This window comes from Microtus oregoni, unplaced genomic scaffold (assembly GCF_018167655.1).
Source record: "Microtus oregoni isolate MIOR12 unplaced genomic scaffold, Mior012 000004F_ref0000308, whole genome shotgun sequence".
Lineage (NCBI taxonomy): Eukaryota > Metazoa > Chordata > Mammalia > Rodentia > Cricetidae > Microtus > Microtus oregoni.
Window position 1 is genome coordinate 14,735,618 of NW_024543063.1, and position 15,264 is coordinate 14,750,881.

A 15,264-nucleotide genomic window follows, 5' to 3' on the forward strand; every position below is an offset into this window, starting at 1 on the left:
ATGGTGGTGCATGCCTGTAATCCCAGAACTTAGAGATGGAGCCTGGGAGTTCAGGATCCTCAGACTGGCTGGGGACACATGAGTCAGATGCACCTTGATATAAAAGCAGAAAAAAAGGAAGAAAAAGAAGGAAAGGGGAGGAAAGGGCAGATCTCTTTCTTCCATAGTGTTAATTCAGCATATTGGTGCATTGAATATGGGAACCCAAGCCAATCCTATTGAATCTTTACTTAAATCCCATATATGTCAATGCTATCTTTCCCAGAACTTTTAAAAGGAAAAGAATGATTCTTGTCTTAAAAAAAATTTGTCAGGGTGGTGGTGGAACGCGCCTCTAATTATAGCACCTGGGAGACAGAGGCAGGTGGCTCCCCAAGTGCGGTGCCAGCACGGTCTATAGTGAGTTCTAGGCAGCCAAGGCTACACAGAGGATCCCTGTCTCAAAATGCTAAATAAATAAAACTTAAGTCCTAAATGTGAGGGTCAGGACACTTAAATTAAATTATTTGGTTGCTAAACGCAAAGTATGGGTCGGTAGCAAAGGGCACTTGTGGCAAGCCTGATGAGCTGGGCTGGATTCCTAGGATATCCGTGGTGGAGAAGAGAATGACCTTCACATGTGCAGCAATAAGTGCTATATTTCCTTTGTTTTGTTTTTCAAGACAAAGTTTCTCCGCTTAGCCCTGCTGTCCTTGAATTCACCTTGTAAACCAGACTGGCCTTGAACTCAGAGATTTGCCTGCCTCTACCTCCCGAATGCTGGATTAAAAGCATGTGCCACCACCACCCATGCTATAATTTTAATAATAAAAAAAAGAAAAAAAGAATACGAAACACATGAAATCTGGAAGCAAACATAAAATCCTAAAGCAGACTTGGTGATATGCACCTATAATCCCAGTACTGGGGAGAAGGAGGTGAGAGGGCCAAGGTTGGGCTGGGGACTCTACAGGTGCAGCGCTTGCCTACAGAAAAGCCTGGTGGGGTGGTATGCACCTGTAGTCCCAGGAGAAGCCAAGAAGGGGGCAGCTACACCCAGGCCTACTTACCAAAGCTCTAGGCTGAGACTCTATCTCACACAAACAGTAGGAGGTGCCTGAGGACCACCTCCGAGATTGTCTTGTGACTTCTACATGTACATGTGACGCACACATGTACATACATCCTTACCCCAGATAAGAGAATATGAAATGAATAAATAAAATTAAAAAGTAAATGAAATTTTAAAATTTTCAAACAAACAAAAGTTCAACCTCCATAGTGAGTTCAAGGCCAGCCTGGACTACAGGCAACCCTGTCCCAATTTAAAAAAAAAATCCCTAAAACAGGGGTTCATTTTGAACTTTTAATTTGGTTATCCTCTCACAATTTCATACATATATAATGTACTTTGATCATACTTTCCCTTGTGTATAATAGAAACCCTTACTCAGAGTCTGTTCAAGTTAATCCTCTACAGTTATGGAAAATTCGTGTGTACGTGCGTTATAGATGCCCACAACCGCCAACACATTAGTAACGAGCCGACAGTAATGACAGCGTCGTAACAGACACACAGTGGCACACCAAGGGTTAGAAGGAGCATGAGAAATGTTCCAGTCCCTTTCAGCAAAAGAGCAGGCAGCATACTTCACACCACAGAGTAAATGACAGTCCCACCTCACTAACTGGGCACAACCCCACATCACCAGCATGCCTTCTGCAGAGCTTGGAACTCTTAGAGACCAACATTTCTACCCCAATAAAGGATGCTGTGGTCTGGCGAGATGGTCCAGTGGTTAAGAGCACTGGCTGATCTTCCAGAGGTCCGGGGTTCGATTCCCAGGACCCACAAGGCAGCTCACAACTGTCTAATCCAGCTCCCAGTGATCTGACATCCTCACACAGACATACATGCAGGAAAAATACCAATGCACATAAAAATAAAATCATTGACAAAATGTTGTATCCTCAAACTAGTTAAATTTGTAATAACTAAGTCTGTCTGACAGAACTGATTTTTCCTGTGGAGATAAGGTAACTTCCTTCATTATTTTTATCTATAAATACAAAATGAAGGGAAGTGCCAGGAGGTGAAAACTTAAACTACAAAAAAAATAATGAAATTCCTGTTTAAATCTGATTGTCATTTCTAACCCAGTCTAAGCCATCATCTTCCTGGGTTTCAAAGCTGTCTCATGGCAATCCTTAATTTAGACTGTAACTAACTAGTGGTATATAAATGTATATAATCAGAAGGACTTCATACAGACCTAGTGGCATTACTGCCATCTCGGTTCAAGTATGTGCACTGTGTGATATCTGCACAGTGATGAGATGGCCTAATAACAGTTCTCAAAAGCATATGGCCATTTCGAGTGACACAGGACTGCCTAGATGGTGGTTATTCCAGCAGCCTTGAAACCGTTTGGGCAGAGATGGGCATTTCCATCACATGCTGTTCCAACAGGGAAGGCTGGTCTCGAAATGATTAAAGAGTCTTCGCTGGGCAAGAGTTGACATTGGAAAAGATTAGAAAGACAAATGAAGTTGCCAAACCCTCTAATTTCCCTTATAGGCACATCCTGGTATGCACTCTAAAAGTCACCAAAATTGAGTTTATTGTCCTAACTGGTCCTTCCTTAAGTCTCGAAGGTCAAAACCCACAAGTTGATGTTTTGTCTGAATGGAAAGGAAGTTGTTTAATGTGGTCAGGGACAGCTGGCCCTATAAAAATGTGTAAAACATTCAGCACCAGACCCAGGCTGGCTGCTCCTACCACTCAGCCTAGACTGAGGTAAGCGTAACTCGGTGAATCAGGCATGAGGAGGCATGCCTGTGATCCTAGCACACAGGAAGCTGAGGCAGGAGGATCTTGATTTGGAAAGCAACATACCAAGAGCCTCTCAATGGTAGAACGAATTGGAGCCTGAGATCGTCGCCAGCTTGGAGGGAGAAGGAATCTAAGTCCTCTGGGTTTTACTTTCCCCAGCACAAGTTGGTCTTCAAAGACCACGTTAACCAACTTCATCGGGTTGTCTTTCAAGAGTAAGAAAGTGAAGTTGCCCCAAGTTCTGTCACTCGGCCTTGGAGTCTTCTCATGATAGTTCCTACAACACCCTGCAGAGGGCAGCAAGCCCCAACAGACGAGCCGGTGGGGACACGCCCTGTGTCACCAAAGAGGGCAAACCTAGGCCCTGCAGCCAGAGGCCTCCCCGGGAGCGCCCTCCGGCGTCCATCCACCACTCCCGCAGGGCCTTCGTTCGCCCGTCTCTCATTTTTAAAGCACCGGCTGCACGCAGTTACGGCTCAGGACCCCAAAAGGGGTAGGGCCGAAATACAGTCCAGCTAAGGAGGAGCCTCATTCGCCACACGCGAAGACTGAGGCCGAAGACGGACTGCGCACGCGCAGGACCGCCCACTCCTGGAGGCCTGCCCCAAAGCCCGGTCTGCGCGCGCTCCCTTCTGGGAAAAAGCACCCGGGTAGGGGGTCACCGTGAAAGTTCCTCTCGGCTTTTCGGCGTCTGGCCGGACCCAGATCTCGGCGCCGACTCGAAACCGACCCCACCTACCGTCAACGGCTGCGGGAGCTCCCACCCTCCTCACGGCGGGCCTGCCCTCGTGCGCAAACTGAAAGGCCTAGGGTAGAGGCCACCCCCCCCACACACACACACTCGAGAAGGCGGAGTCTTGGGATATGGGGCGGAGCCAAGACCTGTGGCGGGCGGGGACCCGAAACCTCAGCTCTGCAGCTTTCCTAATTCCTTTCCAGTCGAAACGAAATATTACTTCCTCCTTGCCCCTTCTTCATTATTTACATCTTTATTATAGACTATCTCCTGCTGCACATTTTAGTTACTAATTTAAATCTTAAATGCAGGGACCCTGTCATATTCATAACTGCAGGTGCAGGACCTTGGTCGTGGGAATCACTCAATATAATTGAATGCTAGTACATTCAAGTGGCATTGGCAGTTCACAGGCAAAAAAAAAAAAATCTCATTTGCTTAATGACCCATTAAACCCATGGCCCCTGCTTCTGAACACGTTAGCCTAAGAGAAGGAAAGGCATCCCATTCTATTGGGAAAGGGCGCATCTAGAAGGGCCACAAACACCTTCTCACTGGGAGAAAGTATTGCCTCGCAGGTGAGACTCCAGCAAACTGGGAGTTACTGCTAGACTGATGAAGACAAAAACGGTGCTCAAGGTAATTACTGGGACCTAACCGCTTCTCTGCTAGCTGCAGGGCATGACTCCTCAGAGTTAGGCAACAAGTCGGCCATCTCTCCTGTTTTAGAGGGCCCTCCTTCCTCATCCTCAGAGTCTTCAGGCATTGGACAGAGGCAATGGAGAGGCTGTGGGATGTGGGAACACAGGTTTGTGATGGGTAACGGAAGCCCATACTCTTGAGCAGCCCTCTCCCTGGACTTCTGAGTTTCTTGGGCAGTGAAAGAAGTTGGCAGCCGTTGACCTAGGCCTCGCTCAATCCGTGTACCTGCAAAAGAGGGTTTGGTCAGGCTGGAGGGATAGCTCAGCTGTTAAGAGCTGGTTACTGTTCTTACAGAGGACCCAAGTTCGAGTCCCAGCTCCGATATCAGACGGCTTACAACTGTATCTCTGCATCTGGGAGGATGTGCATTCGTATGCATATATCCACAGATGCACAGACATACACATAATTTAAAATGAAAATAAATCTTTAAAAATAAGTAAGCCAGGCATGGTGGCACACAACTTTAATCCTAGCACTCGGGAGGCAGAGACAGGTGGGTCTCTGTGAAGTTGAGGCTGGTCTGGTCTACAGAGTGAGTTCCAGGACAGCTAGGGCTGTTATTCAGAGAAAGCTTGTCTCGGAAAAAATAAGTAAAAGGAGGGGCTGGGCTGGTCATTACCCAACCCTGGTCCCAACTTACCAGAAATGGTGTTTTCTAGAAGAAAGCCCAAAAGACCCGCTAGAAAAATGGGTTCTGCCAGCAAAGAACGAAGGAACATATCCAAGGGGCTCCAGCCTACAAAGGATTGGGGCCAGGCAGGAAGGTAACTGATACTGTCCAAGGCAATGTGTCTTCCCTTTCAGACCTAAATTAAGTCTTGGACCAGGGACAGTTTTCACTAAGCCATCATTCCATCCCACTACAGTGTGTCCCGCTACAAACTCCCTTTCCCACACTCAGGCCCTTCCCAGAGGATCCCTCTTAACACTGTGTTTTCTTTTTTTGCTTTTGTTTGTTTTTGTTGTTGTTCTTGTTGTTTCGAGACAGGGTTTCGCTGTAGTTGTGGAGCCTGTCCTGGAACTAGTTCTTGTAGACCAGGCTGACCTCGAACTCACAGAGATCTGCCTGCCTCTGCCTCCTGAGTGCTGGGATTAAAGGGATGCGCCACCACCACCCGACAACACCATATTTTCTAAGCACCCACATACCCTCTGGATTCCTGATGTTCAAGGCTCCCTTTCTCTGGACAGTTTGGTATTAAAAAGCCCTGTCTCTTCCACTTCTGACCTTTGGTGCTTCTGACCTTTGGTGCTCTAGCCTGAGCCTCAACACTTCAGTCCTACAACACTTTGGGCCGGGTAATTTTGCTATGAGCAGCTGTCCAGTCCACTAAAGGATGTCTACCAACCTCTCTAAGCACCGAATGCCCGTAACAATCCCTTTTCTCACTGAATGTGGTGGTGCATGCCTTTAATTCCAGCACTCAGGAGGCAGAGGCAAGAAGACTCTGAGTTCAAGGCCAGTCTGGTCTACAAATCAAGTTCCAAGACATCTGGGTGGTTACTCAAAAAAACCCTGTCTCAAAACAAGCGAACAAACAAACAAAAAAATCCTCTTTCTCCAATTTTGTAACATCTGAAAAAAAAAGTCTCCAGACATGGCTAAATCTTCCACATGGAACAAAACTTGAAAACCACGGCTCTGGATAACCCACGCTGTTTGTGGCTCTCAGGATACCAGGATACGCTACTTCTGTCCCATAATCCTATCCTTTATCTTTGTGGATGGTGGAAATGTGACCAAGAATGACCTTATCAGCTGTCCCTGTGGTTGACATCATAATCTTGTCACTTGGGAGTCTGAAGCAGGAGGATTGCCAAGAGTTTGAAGCCAGACAAGTTTCCAAAAGGAGACCCTGTCTCTCACACAGAGAAATGGCCTTTGCCAAATAGGTTTAAGTTTTTCCATCCTCAAAGACCAATTGGTTCTACTGAATCACCTCAGTCAGAAGCTACTCTTGTCATTGAGTGCCATGGGTCCTTTGCTTTTGTTTTTCTCTGGGCCACTCTGTGTACCCCTGACTGGCGTGGAACTCACTGTGCAGACTACTGGCCTCAAACTCGCAGAGGTCCCACAAGCCGGGGTTTAAGGCATGGTCTGCCATGCCCTCCTCACGGCTCTTGTCTTAACCTCCTTGTCATGTTCCTGAACAAATCCCCTCCTTCATACCACTGTACCATCCAGAAGCACTTTTGTGTCTTGACCTAGTTAGCTTTCTTTAAAAAAATTTGTTTGAGGGGAGGAGTTTTGTAACTGGCCAGCCTGAACTGTCAACTTGTCACTGCCTAGAGTTACCTGAGAAGAGAGTCCCAACTGAGGAATTGCCTAGATTAGATTGGTTTGTGAGGAAGTCTGTGGGGGAATTGTTTTGATTGGTGACTAGTTTAGTAAGGCCTGGCCCACCATAGGCAGTACCATCCCTAGACAGGTGGTCTTGGACTGTATAAGAAGTTAGCTGAGCATAAGACAGCATCCTCCATGGTACTGGCTGTGAAGTGAGTTCCTTGTTTGGAGGTAACACTGTGTAGATTAGCAAGCAGACCTGCCTTAAAGATTTTGCCTTGAGTTCCTGCCATGGCTTCCCTCCAGGATAGACTGTGGCCTGGAATAAGCCTCCCCCTCCCCCAGAGCACAAAAGCAGGAGCATAGTGCTCAATAAACGTTTGTTAAATAAATGGATGAAGTACATGCAAAATCTCATTGTGAGAACAAGAATTCAGAGAGCCTAAAGCAGTGGCTCCAACCTTCCTAATGCTGTGACCCTTTAATACAGTTCTTCATGTTGTGCTGACCCCCAACATAAATCTTATTTCCTTGTTTGTTTGTTTGTTTTTTTGAGACAAGGTTTCTCTGTGGCTTTGGAGCCTGTCCTGGAACTAGTTCTTGTAGGCTCTTGTAGACCAGGCTGGCCTCAAACTCACAGAAATCTGCCTGCCTCTGCTTCCCAGGTGCTGGGATTAAAGGCGAGTGCCACCACTGCCCGGCAAATATCTGTGCTTTCTGGTGGTCTTAGGCAACCACTATGGTCATTAGGGGTCATTTGACCCCCAAAGGAGTCATGACCTACAGGATGAGAACCACTGATCTAAAGCCTCAATCCCACTCCTTTTTTCTTCTCCACCCCACCTACCTGTGTTGAACTCTGGGGCTTCCCAGAGCCACCTTGGCAGAAGCAAGGCCATAAAGATGGAGAAGCCCACGATGAAGACATTTCGCCCAGAGTCAATGTCAGCCAGGTGGAAGCTGGAGAAGCCAGCAGACAGAACTACAGCCTGGGTCACTCCCAGTACCCCACCTACCTCATACAGAAGAAAACACAGTGGTAGGAAGAGGACAAAGCTCAGGGTTTGTAGGGTAGGCAGGTTGTAATGGGGAAAAATAACCATTAGGCTTGTTTGTGATTCATCAAGAAACTCAGTTGGGCTGAGAAAACAAGAGCATATGTCCATATCCATTCAGAGAAGCTATTTAGAAAGAAAGGGCACAGCTTAGCCAGCTGGTTGGGCCAAATAGTATTCTAATACCTCTCTTCACATCTATTCACTTACCAAGCACGGGCAGTGGGATGTTGATGAATAACTGAGCCAGCCTTGGGGAGAGCCCAAGACCCACGCAGAATAGCCCCACCAGGTGGGCTACTTGCCGCGAACCAGTCTGCATAAAGAAGAGACACTAGAGAACACAGCCGACTCCTTAGACTGTACCAGGTGTTTGCTTGGCCCACTTCATTTCAGCTTTCATATCCCAGCTTAAATGTGACCCTCCTAAGCATCCCAGCCACTCTACCCAAAGGTACCACCTTTGCTCAGTCCATACACCACTGCTTTCAGGACAGTGTTTACTACCCTCAAACTATGCTATATACTTCCTTTTTATGAAGTCCCCAAGAGAGCAGGGCTTTCTCTGACTCATTCTTCAACTGTAATGAGCCTTGGCAGAGCTCCCAATTCACCCGACACACCAATTTCCTGTTTCTCTACATGCATAGCATTTTGTACTTCTAGGCACCTCCCTCAGTGAACTGCCTGACTGAGAGCTCGCCCAGCTGACAGTCTATCAGTATGAGCTCCTGCCCTTGTACCTCCAGTCCCCTCAGTCCTGTCCCAGATCCACGTACCTGGAAAAGACTCACTGTGCCTACGTTAGGGAAGCTGGATGCAGTGCCCAGGGGGCTCCCCAGCAGCCCTGCCAGCACACTGCCCAGCCCCTCCAGGCTCAGCCCTCGACTGCAGGCATGTGGTGGTGGAGGAGACAAATGCAACAGCTGGCCACACAGGGCATAGCAACCCAAGGAACTGGTGGAGGCTGCCAAAGCCATGGAGATGCCTGCAGCCAGGGCCCTGGGTGTCAATAAGGGCCAATCCCACTCACCTGAGGAAGAAGAAGGAGTCATCTATAGTCATCTATGGACTCGAGCCTGGAGCATCCCTCTGCCTCTAAATGCCTGTACCACAAGAATCCCAGATGCTCTCTAGTGGTTCAGCATACTACTGTTGGGCAAAACCACTGAACTCTAAAGACCTTCTCTTCACTATGATCTACAGGGTAATCCTTGATCTCAGACTCTCAGTTCTGTTCCTAGTCTCATTCCTTATCACATTCCACCTTACTTCAAACACATTAGCTTTGTTTTAGGGACTGGACTTGCTGTGTTCCTGGCAACCACAGGGCCCTTTCATATGCTGTTTACCTAGTACACTCCTGAGTCCTGTTTACCTACTGTCTCCTGTATCCTGTCCAACTAGCGCCCATTCTCCCCACCTCTTACATCTCATCTCACTTCTTCAAGGGTTATTTCTCCCACCACATTCAAGCGTGGTGATGCATCCCTGTAATTACAACACACGCAAAGTACAGAGAGTTTAAGGCCATCGTTGACTACAAGGCAAGTTCAAGGTCAACTTAGGCTATGTGAGATCCTATCTCAGAAAAGGGGGAGGATATAAGAACTGGGGGAAGGGGAGAAGTGCTGTGAGATGCTCTCTTCTGGACATGACATGACAATTGCATTCATGAGCTCACAGCGGCTACCACTACTTGCACAAGATTTATACAAGAACAAGCCATTCGAGATCCAAACATGGAAGCAGGAGTGTGGTAAAAGTTCATGAGGCTTCACCCCAGCTGAGGAGATAGGTGATAGCTGCTGGGGAAGGGGCAGCCAACTTTCTTCAGAGGTGTGGACCCTAGTAGGTTGCCCTTGCTCCAGCAGATGGCTCCACACCCATGCACAGACAGGCAGCACTAATCAGACTCAGTGAATCATTTTTCTGAAGGACATGAAGATGGGATGGGGATGTGTTGGAGGCAGTGGGAGGAAAGGTTGGATATGATCAAGATGTATTGTATACATGTATGAAACATGTCAAGAAATAATTTAAAATATATTTAAAAAGAACACTTTTTTTTTTTCAAAACAGGGTTTCTCTGTATAGCTTTGGAGCCTGTCCTGGAACTAGCTCTTGTAGACCAGGCTGGCTTTGCACTCACGGAGATCCATCTGCCTGCCTCTGCCTCCTAAGTGCTGGGGTTAAAGGTGTGTGCCACCACCACACGACCTAAAAAGAACACTTCTAAAAAGAAAAAAATCTAAACAACAACAAAACAAAAAACAATAACAAAAAAAAAAACAGTTCTCTCAACCCCTCTAATAGTATCAAATTTTCTCTCACTACAAATCCTAGTTTTACTTAGGTACATTTACTACAATGATAATTTTAGATTTACTTAAATATATATATATATATATATATATATATATATATATATATATATATATATTGCCAGCTCCATGAAGCAGACATTATTACTCCTGTATTCATCACTATGCCTACCATGTGCTGAGGGCCTGGTCAAAACTCAACAGGCCATTATTAAGCTGTTAATGAAGGGGGCTGATGTGGAGTTCGGTGTAATGCCCTTGCTGAGTATGCGAGTATGCACGAGGTTCTAAATTGACGGACCCCTACCATTATGACAAATAAACATGAATGACAAAGTTTCACATATGCTGACTCCAAGGCAATAACTCTACAGTTACCAACAGAAATGTCCACAGGGGCTGATAATGTAAAGTTGCTAGTTGGTCAGCGATCTCAAGAGTAAGCAGAGGGTAGCCGGGCGGTGGTGGCGCACGCCTTTAATCCCAGAACTCGGGAGGCAGAGGCAGGCGGATCTCTGTGAGTTCGAGACCAGCCTGGTCTACAAGAGGTAGTTCCAGGACAGGCTCCAAAACCACAGAGAAACCCTGTCTCAAAAAACCAAAAAAAAAAAAAAAAAGAGTAAGCAGAGGGATGGAGAGTAAGTATATATGGTAGGAGAGTAAGTATATATGGTATAATGTCTCCTGACACTGACCCAAATAATACACCTGCAGTGAAGTGGAGGGCAACTCCTCAAGTGGGCAATTTCTCCACCTGTGTTTTAAGAAAATACAGATTTAATTCAGAAGTGAGAGGTGAGTTCCATTAAATCTTTTATATGACTATGTGACCTTTTTTTTTTTTGGAGACAGGGTCTCATGAAGCCCAGGTTGGCCTCAAACTTGATATGTAGCTGTGGATGACCTTGAATTCCTGATCCTCCTGCCTCCACTTCCCAAGTATTGGAATTACAGATATGTGCTATTTCACCTGGCTGAAGTCTATTAAGTTGTGAGTTCAAAAAAATAGAAACCTTTATTTGATCAAGAGAATGGGAGCATAGGAGAAAACCTACCTGGGTGAGGCAGCCAAAACCATGGTGCCTCAGTGGGATCAGACAGCTGTAGGGGGATAACATTCAGACCCAGAAGGGCAGAGATGATCCACACACAGGCCACAGGGGTAAGCACCTGAAGGACAACACTGAGATGGAAAAGAGCTCCCTCCTACCCCAGAACCTTCTGAAACTCAGAAGCAGGAGACCAAAGGAACAATCCATGTCAGTCCCACACACTTTTTCCACTTTGACGGTTTTATATTATATATATATATATATATACATACATACATAAAATATTTTATATTTTGAGATAGGGTCTATGTAGCCCTGACTGTCCTGTAACTCTCTATGTAGACCAGGCTAGCCTCAAACTTACAGAAATCTTCCTGCCTCTGCCTCCCAAGAGCTAGAATTAAAGGCATGCACCACCATGCTTGGTTCAACTATTTTATTTATGTTTGGGGGCGGGCTTAAAGGCCATACAAGGGACTTGGCTTCTGGAGCAGGAGTTACATGCAATCATGAGCCACCCACATATGTAATGGGAGGCAAACTGGGGTCCTCCAGAAGAGCAGCAATGTCTTATGTTTATTGTCCATGTATTTCAGGCTGGGCTGAAACTTCCTATATAGCAGAACTTGAACTCTTGAGTCCTTTTCCCTCCCCCTGCCCGGTATGGAATCACCGGTGTGTGCCACCTCACCTGGCTATGTGCATCAGTCGGCCCTTCTCGCTCCATCTGCCCAGAGCCCCCACGTACCGAAAGGAGTCGGAAGACAGGAATATAAATGTGAGTTGAAGAAGTTGAAGCTGGCCTCCAGGAGCACAAGGGTACCCGGCAGGAGCCCAAGTGCTGAGAACAGATCACCATGAGCAGGATGAGTCTAGAAAAGAGAAGGAGCTCAGTGGGTCAGAAGCATCAGAACCCTGAAGGGTGGCAATGCCGGGGAGCAGAGTATCACAGAAGCTGCTCATGGAGGGGTAGGGAGGGACTCTGAGGTACCATAGCATGTGACTATGAATACCAGAGAGACCGAGGGAATTAAAGGAAAGGCTTGGATCCCAAATCTAAAACCTGCATCCCTGCCCAGGTGGCTAAGGAATCTAATAAGGCAGAAGCTCTGTCTGTCCTCCCCAAGTCTGCACACCCACTGGGTACCATCCCACACCTGTTAGGACTCACTTACAGCAAGGCCAGGCCCCAGTGAGCAGAACAGAACTGGGCCACCTCCTTGTGGGCAGAGAGCCCTGCTACAACCAGGCTGGGTGCCAGCACCAGTGGTCCACAGTAGGGAAAAACACGGCCAGGCAACCCTAGAAGTCCTATTGTGCCCTGCAGCAGCCCGGATACCACCACTGCCCCTGACACCTGATGAAGGAGAGGAGAGGAGAGGATGGGTAGAAGACGTTCTACTCAATCAAGTTTACTTCAGTCTGGAATTTCTTTTTTTTTAAAATCATTTATTTACTTTTATTTCATTGGCATTGGTATTTTGCCTACATGTATGCCTGCGTGAGGGTCCTGGGATTAGAGACATTTGTTAGCTGCTATGTGAGTGCTGGGAACGGAACCCGGGTCCTCTGGAAGAGCAGTCAGTGCTCTTAACTGCTGAGCCATCTCTCCAGCCCCAACCTGGGATTTCTAACAAATTCCAAGGACAGGCTTCTGCCTTGCTTCCTTCCCGGTAGCATCGGTGTCTGCACAATGGAAATGAGAGTGTCTCCAGGCTGGGATCACCCCGTCCTTCTGCTGTCTTTTTCCAGGCACTCACCTCTCGGAGAGAAGTGTTCCAGAGCTCCAGGCCATGGCAGCTTGACAAACTACACAGATGCAGTGAGAGGGAGGCTGAAAGTTTGGGATACAGAGAGGTATAAATGGAGTAGAGACTCAGCGCTCTCCTGGACTGATGCCTGGTATGACCCCCCAAGACCTCTCTCTCTACAATACCCGACAAGCTCCAGCACATACTTCTGCCACTAGCCTATCTTTACTCTGTGCTCACCGTTTCCAGGGGTCTTGGTAGTCAGCGATGGCTTCTGGTTTGTCAGCACCAGTGCAGGGATAAGGAACTCTAAGGATGGAGCCTGGACTAGAGGCAGCCTGTAGGAAGGGCAGCCCCAGCAGGTTTGGAAACGTGGCAGTCAACAGGGTTCCCTTGTCTCTTCCCTCTCTCAAAGGAGTTCCCCTCACCTGCTGCCCATCCAAGTTTGCAGGACCGTAGACACACCACAGGAAAAGAAACTGGAAGCCAGTAGCTGAGCAGGTGAGTATGAGAGCCCCCCTGGGGGAAGGCTGTGAAGCAGCAGCAGGTGGGAGGCAGAGAGCAGAGATGACAGAACCAGGAAATGCTGGAGAGAGGAGTGCAGAGGGGCAGGCTTCAGAAATACCCATCTGTAGGTTTCTCGTGACTCATTGACTCCCTCCAAATACCAATTTCAACCAACTTCTGCACCTCTACCTCCTACCTGTAGAGCCAGAAGACAGCTGAGGACCCAGGTGGAAGGCCCACACCGAGAGGCCCATGAGTGGGAGGAGGGATTCTGGAGAGGGGGCAGCAGTGGTGGCACGGGAGCAGGAGCATCCTGCGAGCCCACAGCTAGGAGTGGAACGGGATGGAAAGGTGATCGGCTCATGCTGCCTGGCTGGATTGTGTCTTGGCTGCGCGGGATAGTTGAGTAAAGAAAGAGGTCAGAGTGTGGGTGGAGTGCACTGACTGTCGCGGGGAGGGGGTGGGAGTGTCAACGAAGCGGAGAGAGAGAAATAAGGGCTTGGGAGCAGGACAGGGCTCTTTCACCTTTGCCCAGCTCTTGAGCAAGTTCCATCAGCCATTAACCTAGCAGCTGAGTTCTGGACCCCTCCCTCAAGAATTTTCACCCATGCCCCTGCTTTTACCAGACTCTGAAATGGAGGGTTAGGGGAGACCTATCAGAATAGCCTCAAGAGATTAGATTTTGCAAACTCTCCTCTCACCATCAGCATTCAGCAGCATCTATTAGGTACACATTCTTCAACCAAACAAGACGTGCCCACATCCCATAGGACAATGACCACTACATATAACACACTCACTGTAAAGCAAGAGTAATTAATAGTAATGTGTATTTCAAAACGTGAAAGCTTGGGCACAAATAAACCAGAAGGCAATGGAACAGTCTGCTGCCGCCCATGCCCATAGATAGGGTCACTGTGGATGAGATGGCTACCTGCCAGCCAATGACATTTACTGGTAATTCAGATGGCATAAGCAGTATTGACATCGGCAACCTGGTTTCCTAAAATAGTAAGCAAACTTTTGGTGAAACATTGAACAAAGTATACATTTACTTTACATGGAAGTATAATTCCATAAAAATTGAGGCTTTTTTTTACTTTTGAGATTATTATTTCTGCCTTCCCTTTCCTCCCTCGAAACCGTCCCATATAGCCCTCCATCTCATTTTTCAAATTCATGTCCCTTTTTTCACTGTTACTACATGGATATATGTACATACACATATGTATTACTAACTATAACCTACTCAGTCTGTATGTTACTCATACTTCCAGAGCTGACCGTTTGGTACTGAGGAAGACTTACTCCCACTCCCAGCATCCCTTTGTTGCATTTAATTCTTTGTGGGTTGAGTCCTCAGGTTGATTTTTCCAAAATGCACAAAAATGTCTCATTTGCACTTAAAAAATAACTTTAGAATCGGCTAGGTGTGGTGGTATATGACTGTATCCCAACACTCTGAAGGCAGATGTAAGTGGAAAGCAAGTTCCATATCAGCCTGAACCTCACGAGTCAATTTCCAATGGCAGCTAACTCCACTTTTAATAGGCGCTAACAGGATTTTATATGCACAGTGATGTCTTAGAAACTTCATGGTAAAGGTTTTAAGTCCTTTAGGGAGTCTAGCATCCCACTCAAACTGAACAAATGCCAGTAGCATTCCCAAAGACTATACCCCCCCCCAAAAAAAGCCGGGTGGCAGTGGCGCACGCCTTTAATCCCAGCACTCAGGAGGCAGAGGCAGGCGGATCTCTGTGAGTTCGAGGCCAGCCTGGTCTACAAGAGCTAGTTCCAGGACAGGCTCCAAAGCTACAGAGAAACCTGTCTTGAAAAACCAAAAAAAAAAAAAAAAGAGTACATATCACAATGACCCTTGGGGGACCCACCAGCCCACTGACCTTACTCCTACCCCCCACTCCCTACACGATCTTTGGCAGTCAGTTAGCAGTCCTAATACACCACAGATTGTTCTTCCATTGATGACCCAGCTCTGGTTCTTCAACACCAGCTACTTCCATGAGTCACCTTGAAGAGG

At 47.2% G+C, this 15,264-nt stretch overlaps 2 protein-coding genes across 6 annotated transcripts in view; both read right to left on the reverse strand.

Moving 5' to 3' along the window:
• The window catches only part of Nhej1 (non-homologous end joining factor 1), a 93,771-nt gene extending 90,098 nt beyond the window's left edge, over positions 1-3,673 (reverse strand). Inside the window, exon 1 of one of the 3 annotated variants that reach the window (XM_041650479.1) lies at positions 3,552-3,673. Coding sequence is in view for 2 of the 3 variants with exons in the window: in XM_041650480.1 (XP_041506414.1) it covers positions 2,876-3,010 (135 nt within the window). In the remaining variant the exon portion in view is untranslated. Of the gene's footprint in view, positions 1-2,875; positions 3,468-3,551 lie in introns of those variants that run through there. The other 2 variants (XM_041650480.1, XM_041650478.1) reach the window with 2 other exon arrangements.
• Positions 3,674-4,021: 348 nt separating this feature from the next.
• Slc23a3 (solute carrier family 23 member 3) lies at positions 4,022-13,973 on the reverse strand. 3 transcript variants are annotated; one of them, XM_041650580.1, is made up of 12 exons: positions 13,423-13,973; positions 13,148-13,305; positions 12,960-13,057; positions 12,729-12,802; positions 12,144-12,325; positions 11,717-11,809; positions 11,578-11,580; positions 10,972-11,017; positions 7,803-7,908; positions 7,385-7,549; positions 4,894-4,989; positions 4,022-4,475 (listed from the first exon to the last, which is right to left on the reverse strand). In XM_041650580.1, the coding sequence occupies exons 1-12, from the start codon at positions 13,588-13,590 to the stop codon at positions 4,192-4,194; spliced, it is 1,473 nt and encodes a 490-aa protein (XP_041506514.1). In that variant the 5' UTR covers positions 13,591-13,973; the 3' UTR covers positions 4,022-4,191. The 3 variants fall into 3 exon arrangements, with proteins under 3 accessions (XP_041506514.1, XP_041506513.1, XP_041506512.1); XM_041650579.1 differs by lacking the exon at positions 11,578-11,580 and adding an exon at positions 8,372-8,625 and having other exon boundaries at positions 10,972-11,086; positions 11,717-11,840; XM_041650578.1 differs by lacking the exon at positions 11,578-11,580 and adding an exon at positions 8,372-8,625 and having other exon boundaries at positions 10,972-11,086; positions 11,717-11,840; positions 12,729-12,814; positions 12,948-13,057.
• Positions 13,974-15,264: the final 1,291 nt, after the last annotated feature.

Coding starts and splice junctions, on each gene's coding strand:
- Slc23a3 (XM_041650578.1), bottom strand. CDS start 13,590: ATGAGCCGATCACCTTTCCATCCCGTTCCACTCCTAGCTGTGGGCTCG. Junction 8,626..10,971: donor GTTTTGGCTGCCTCACCCAG/GTAGGTTTTCTC, acceptor CTTCTTCCTCAG/GTGAGTGGGATTGGCCCTTA. Junction 4,990..7,384: donor AGCCCCAGAGTTCAACACAG/GTAGGTGGGGTG, acceptor AATCCTTTGTAG/GCTGGAGCCCCTTGGATATG.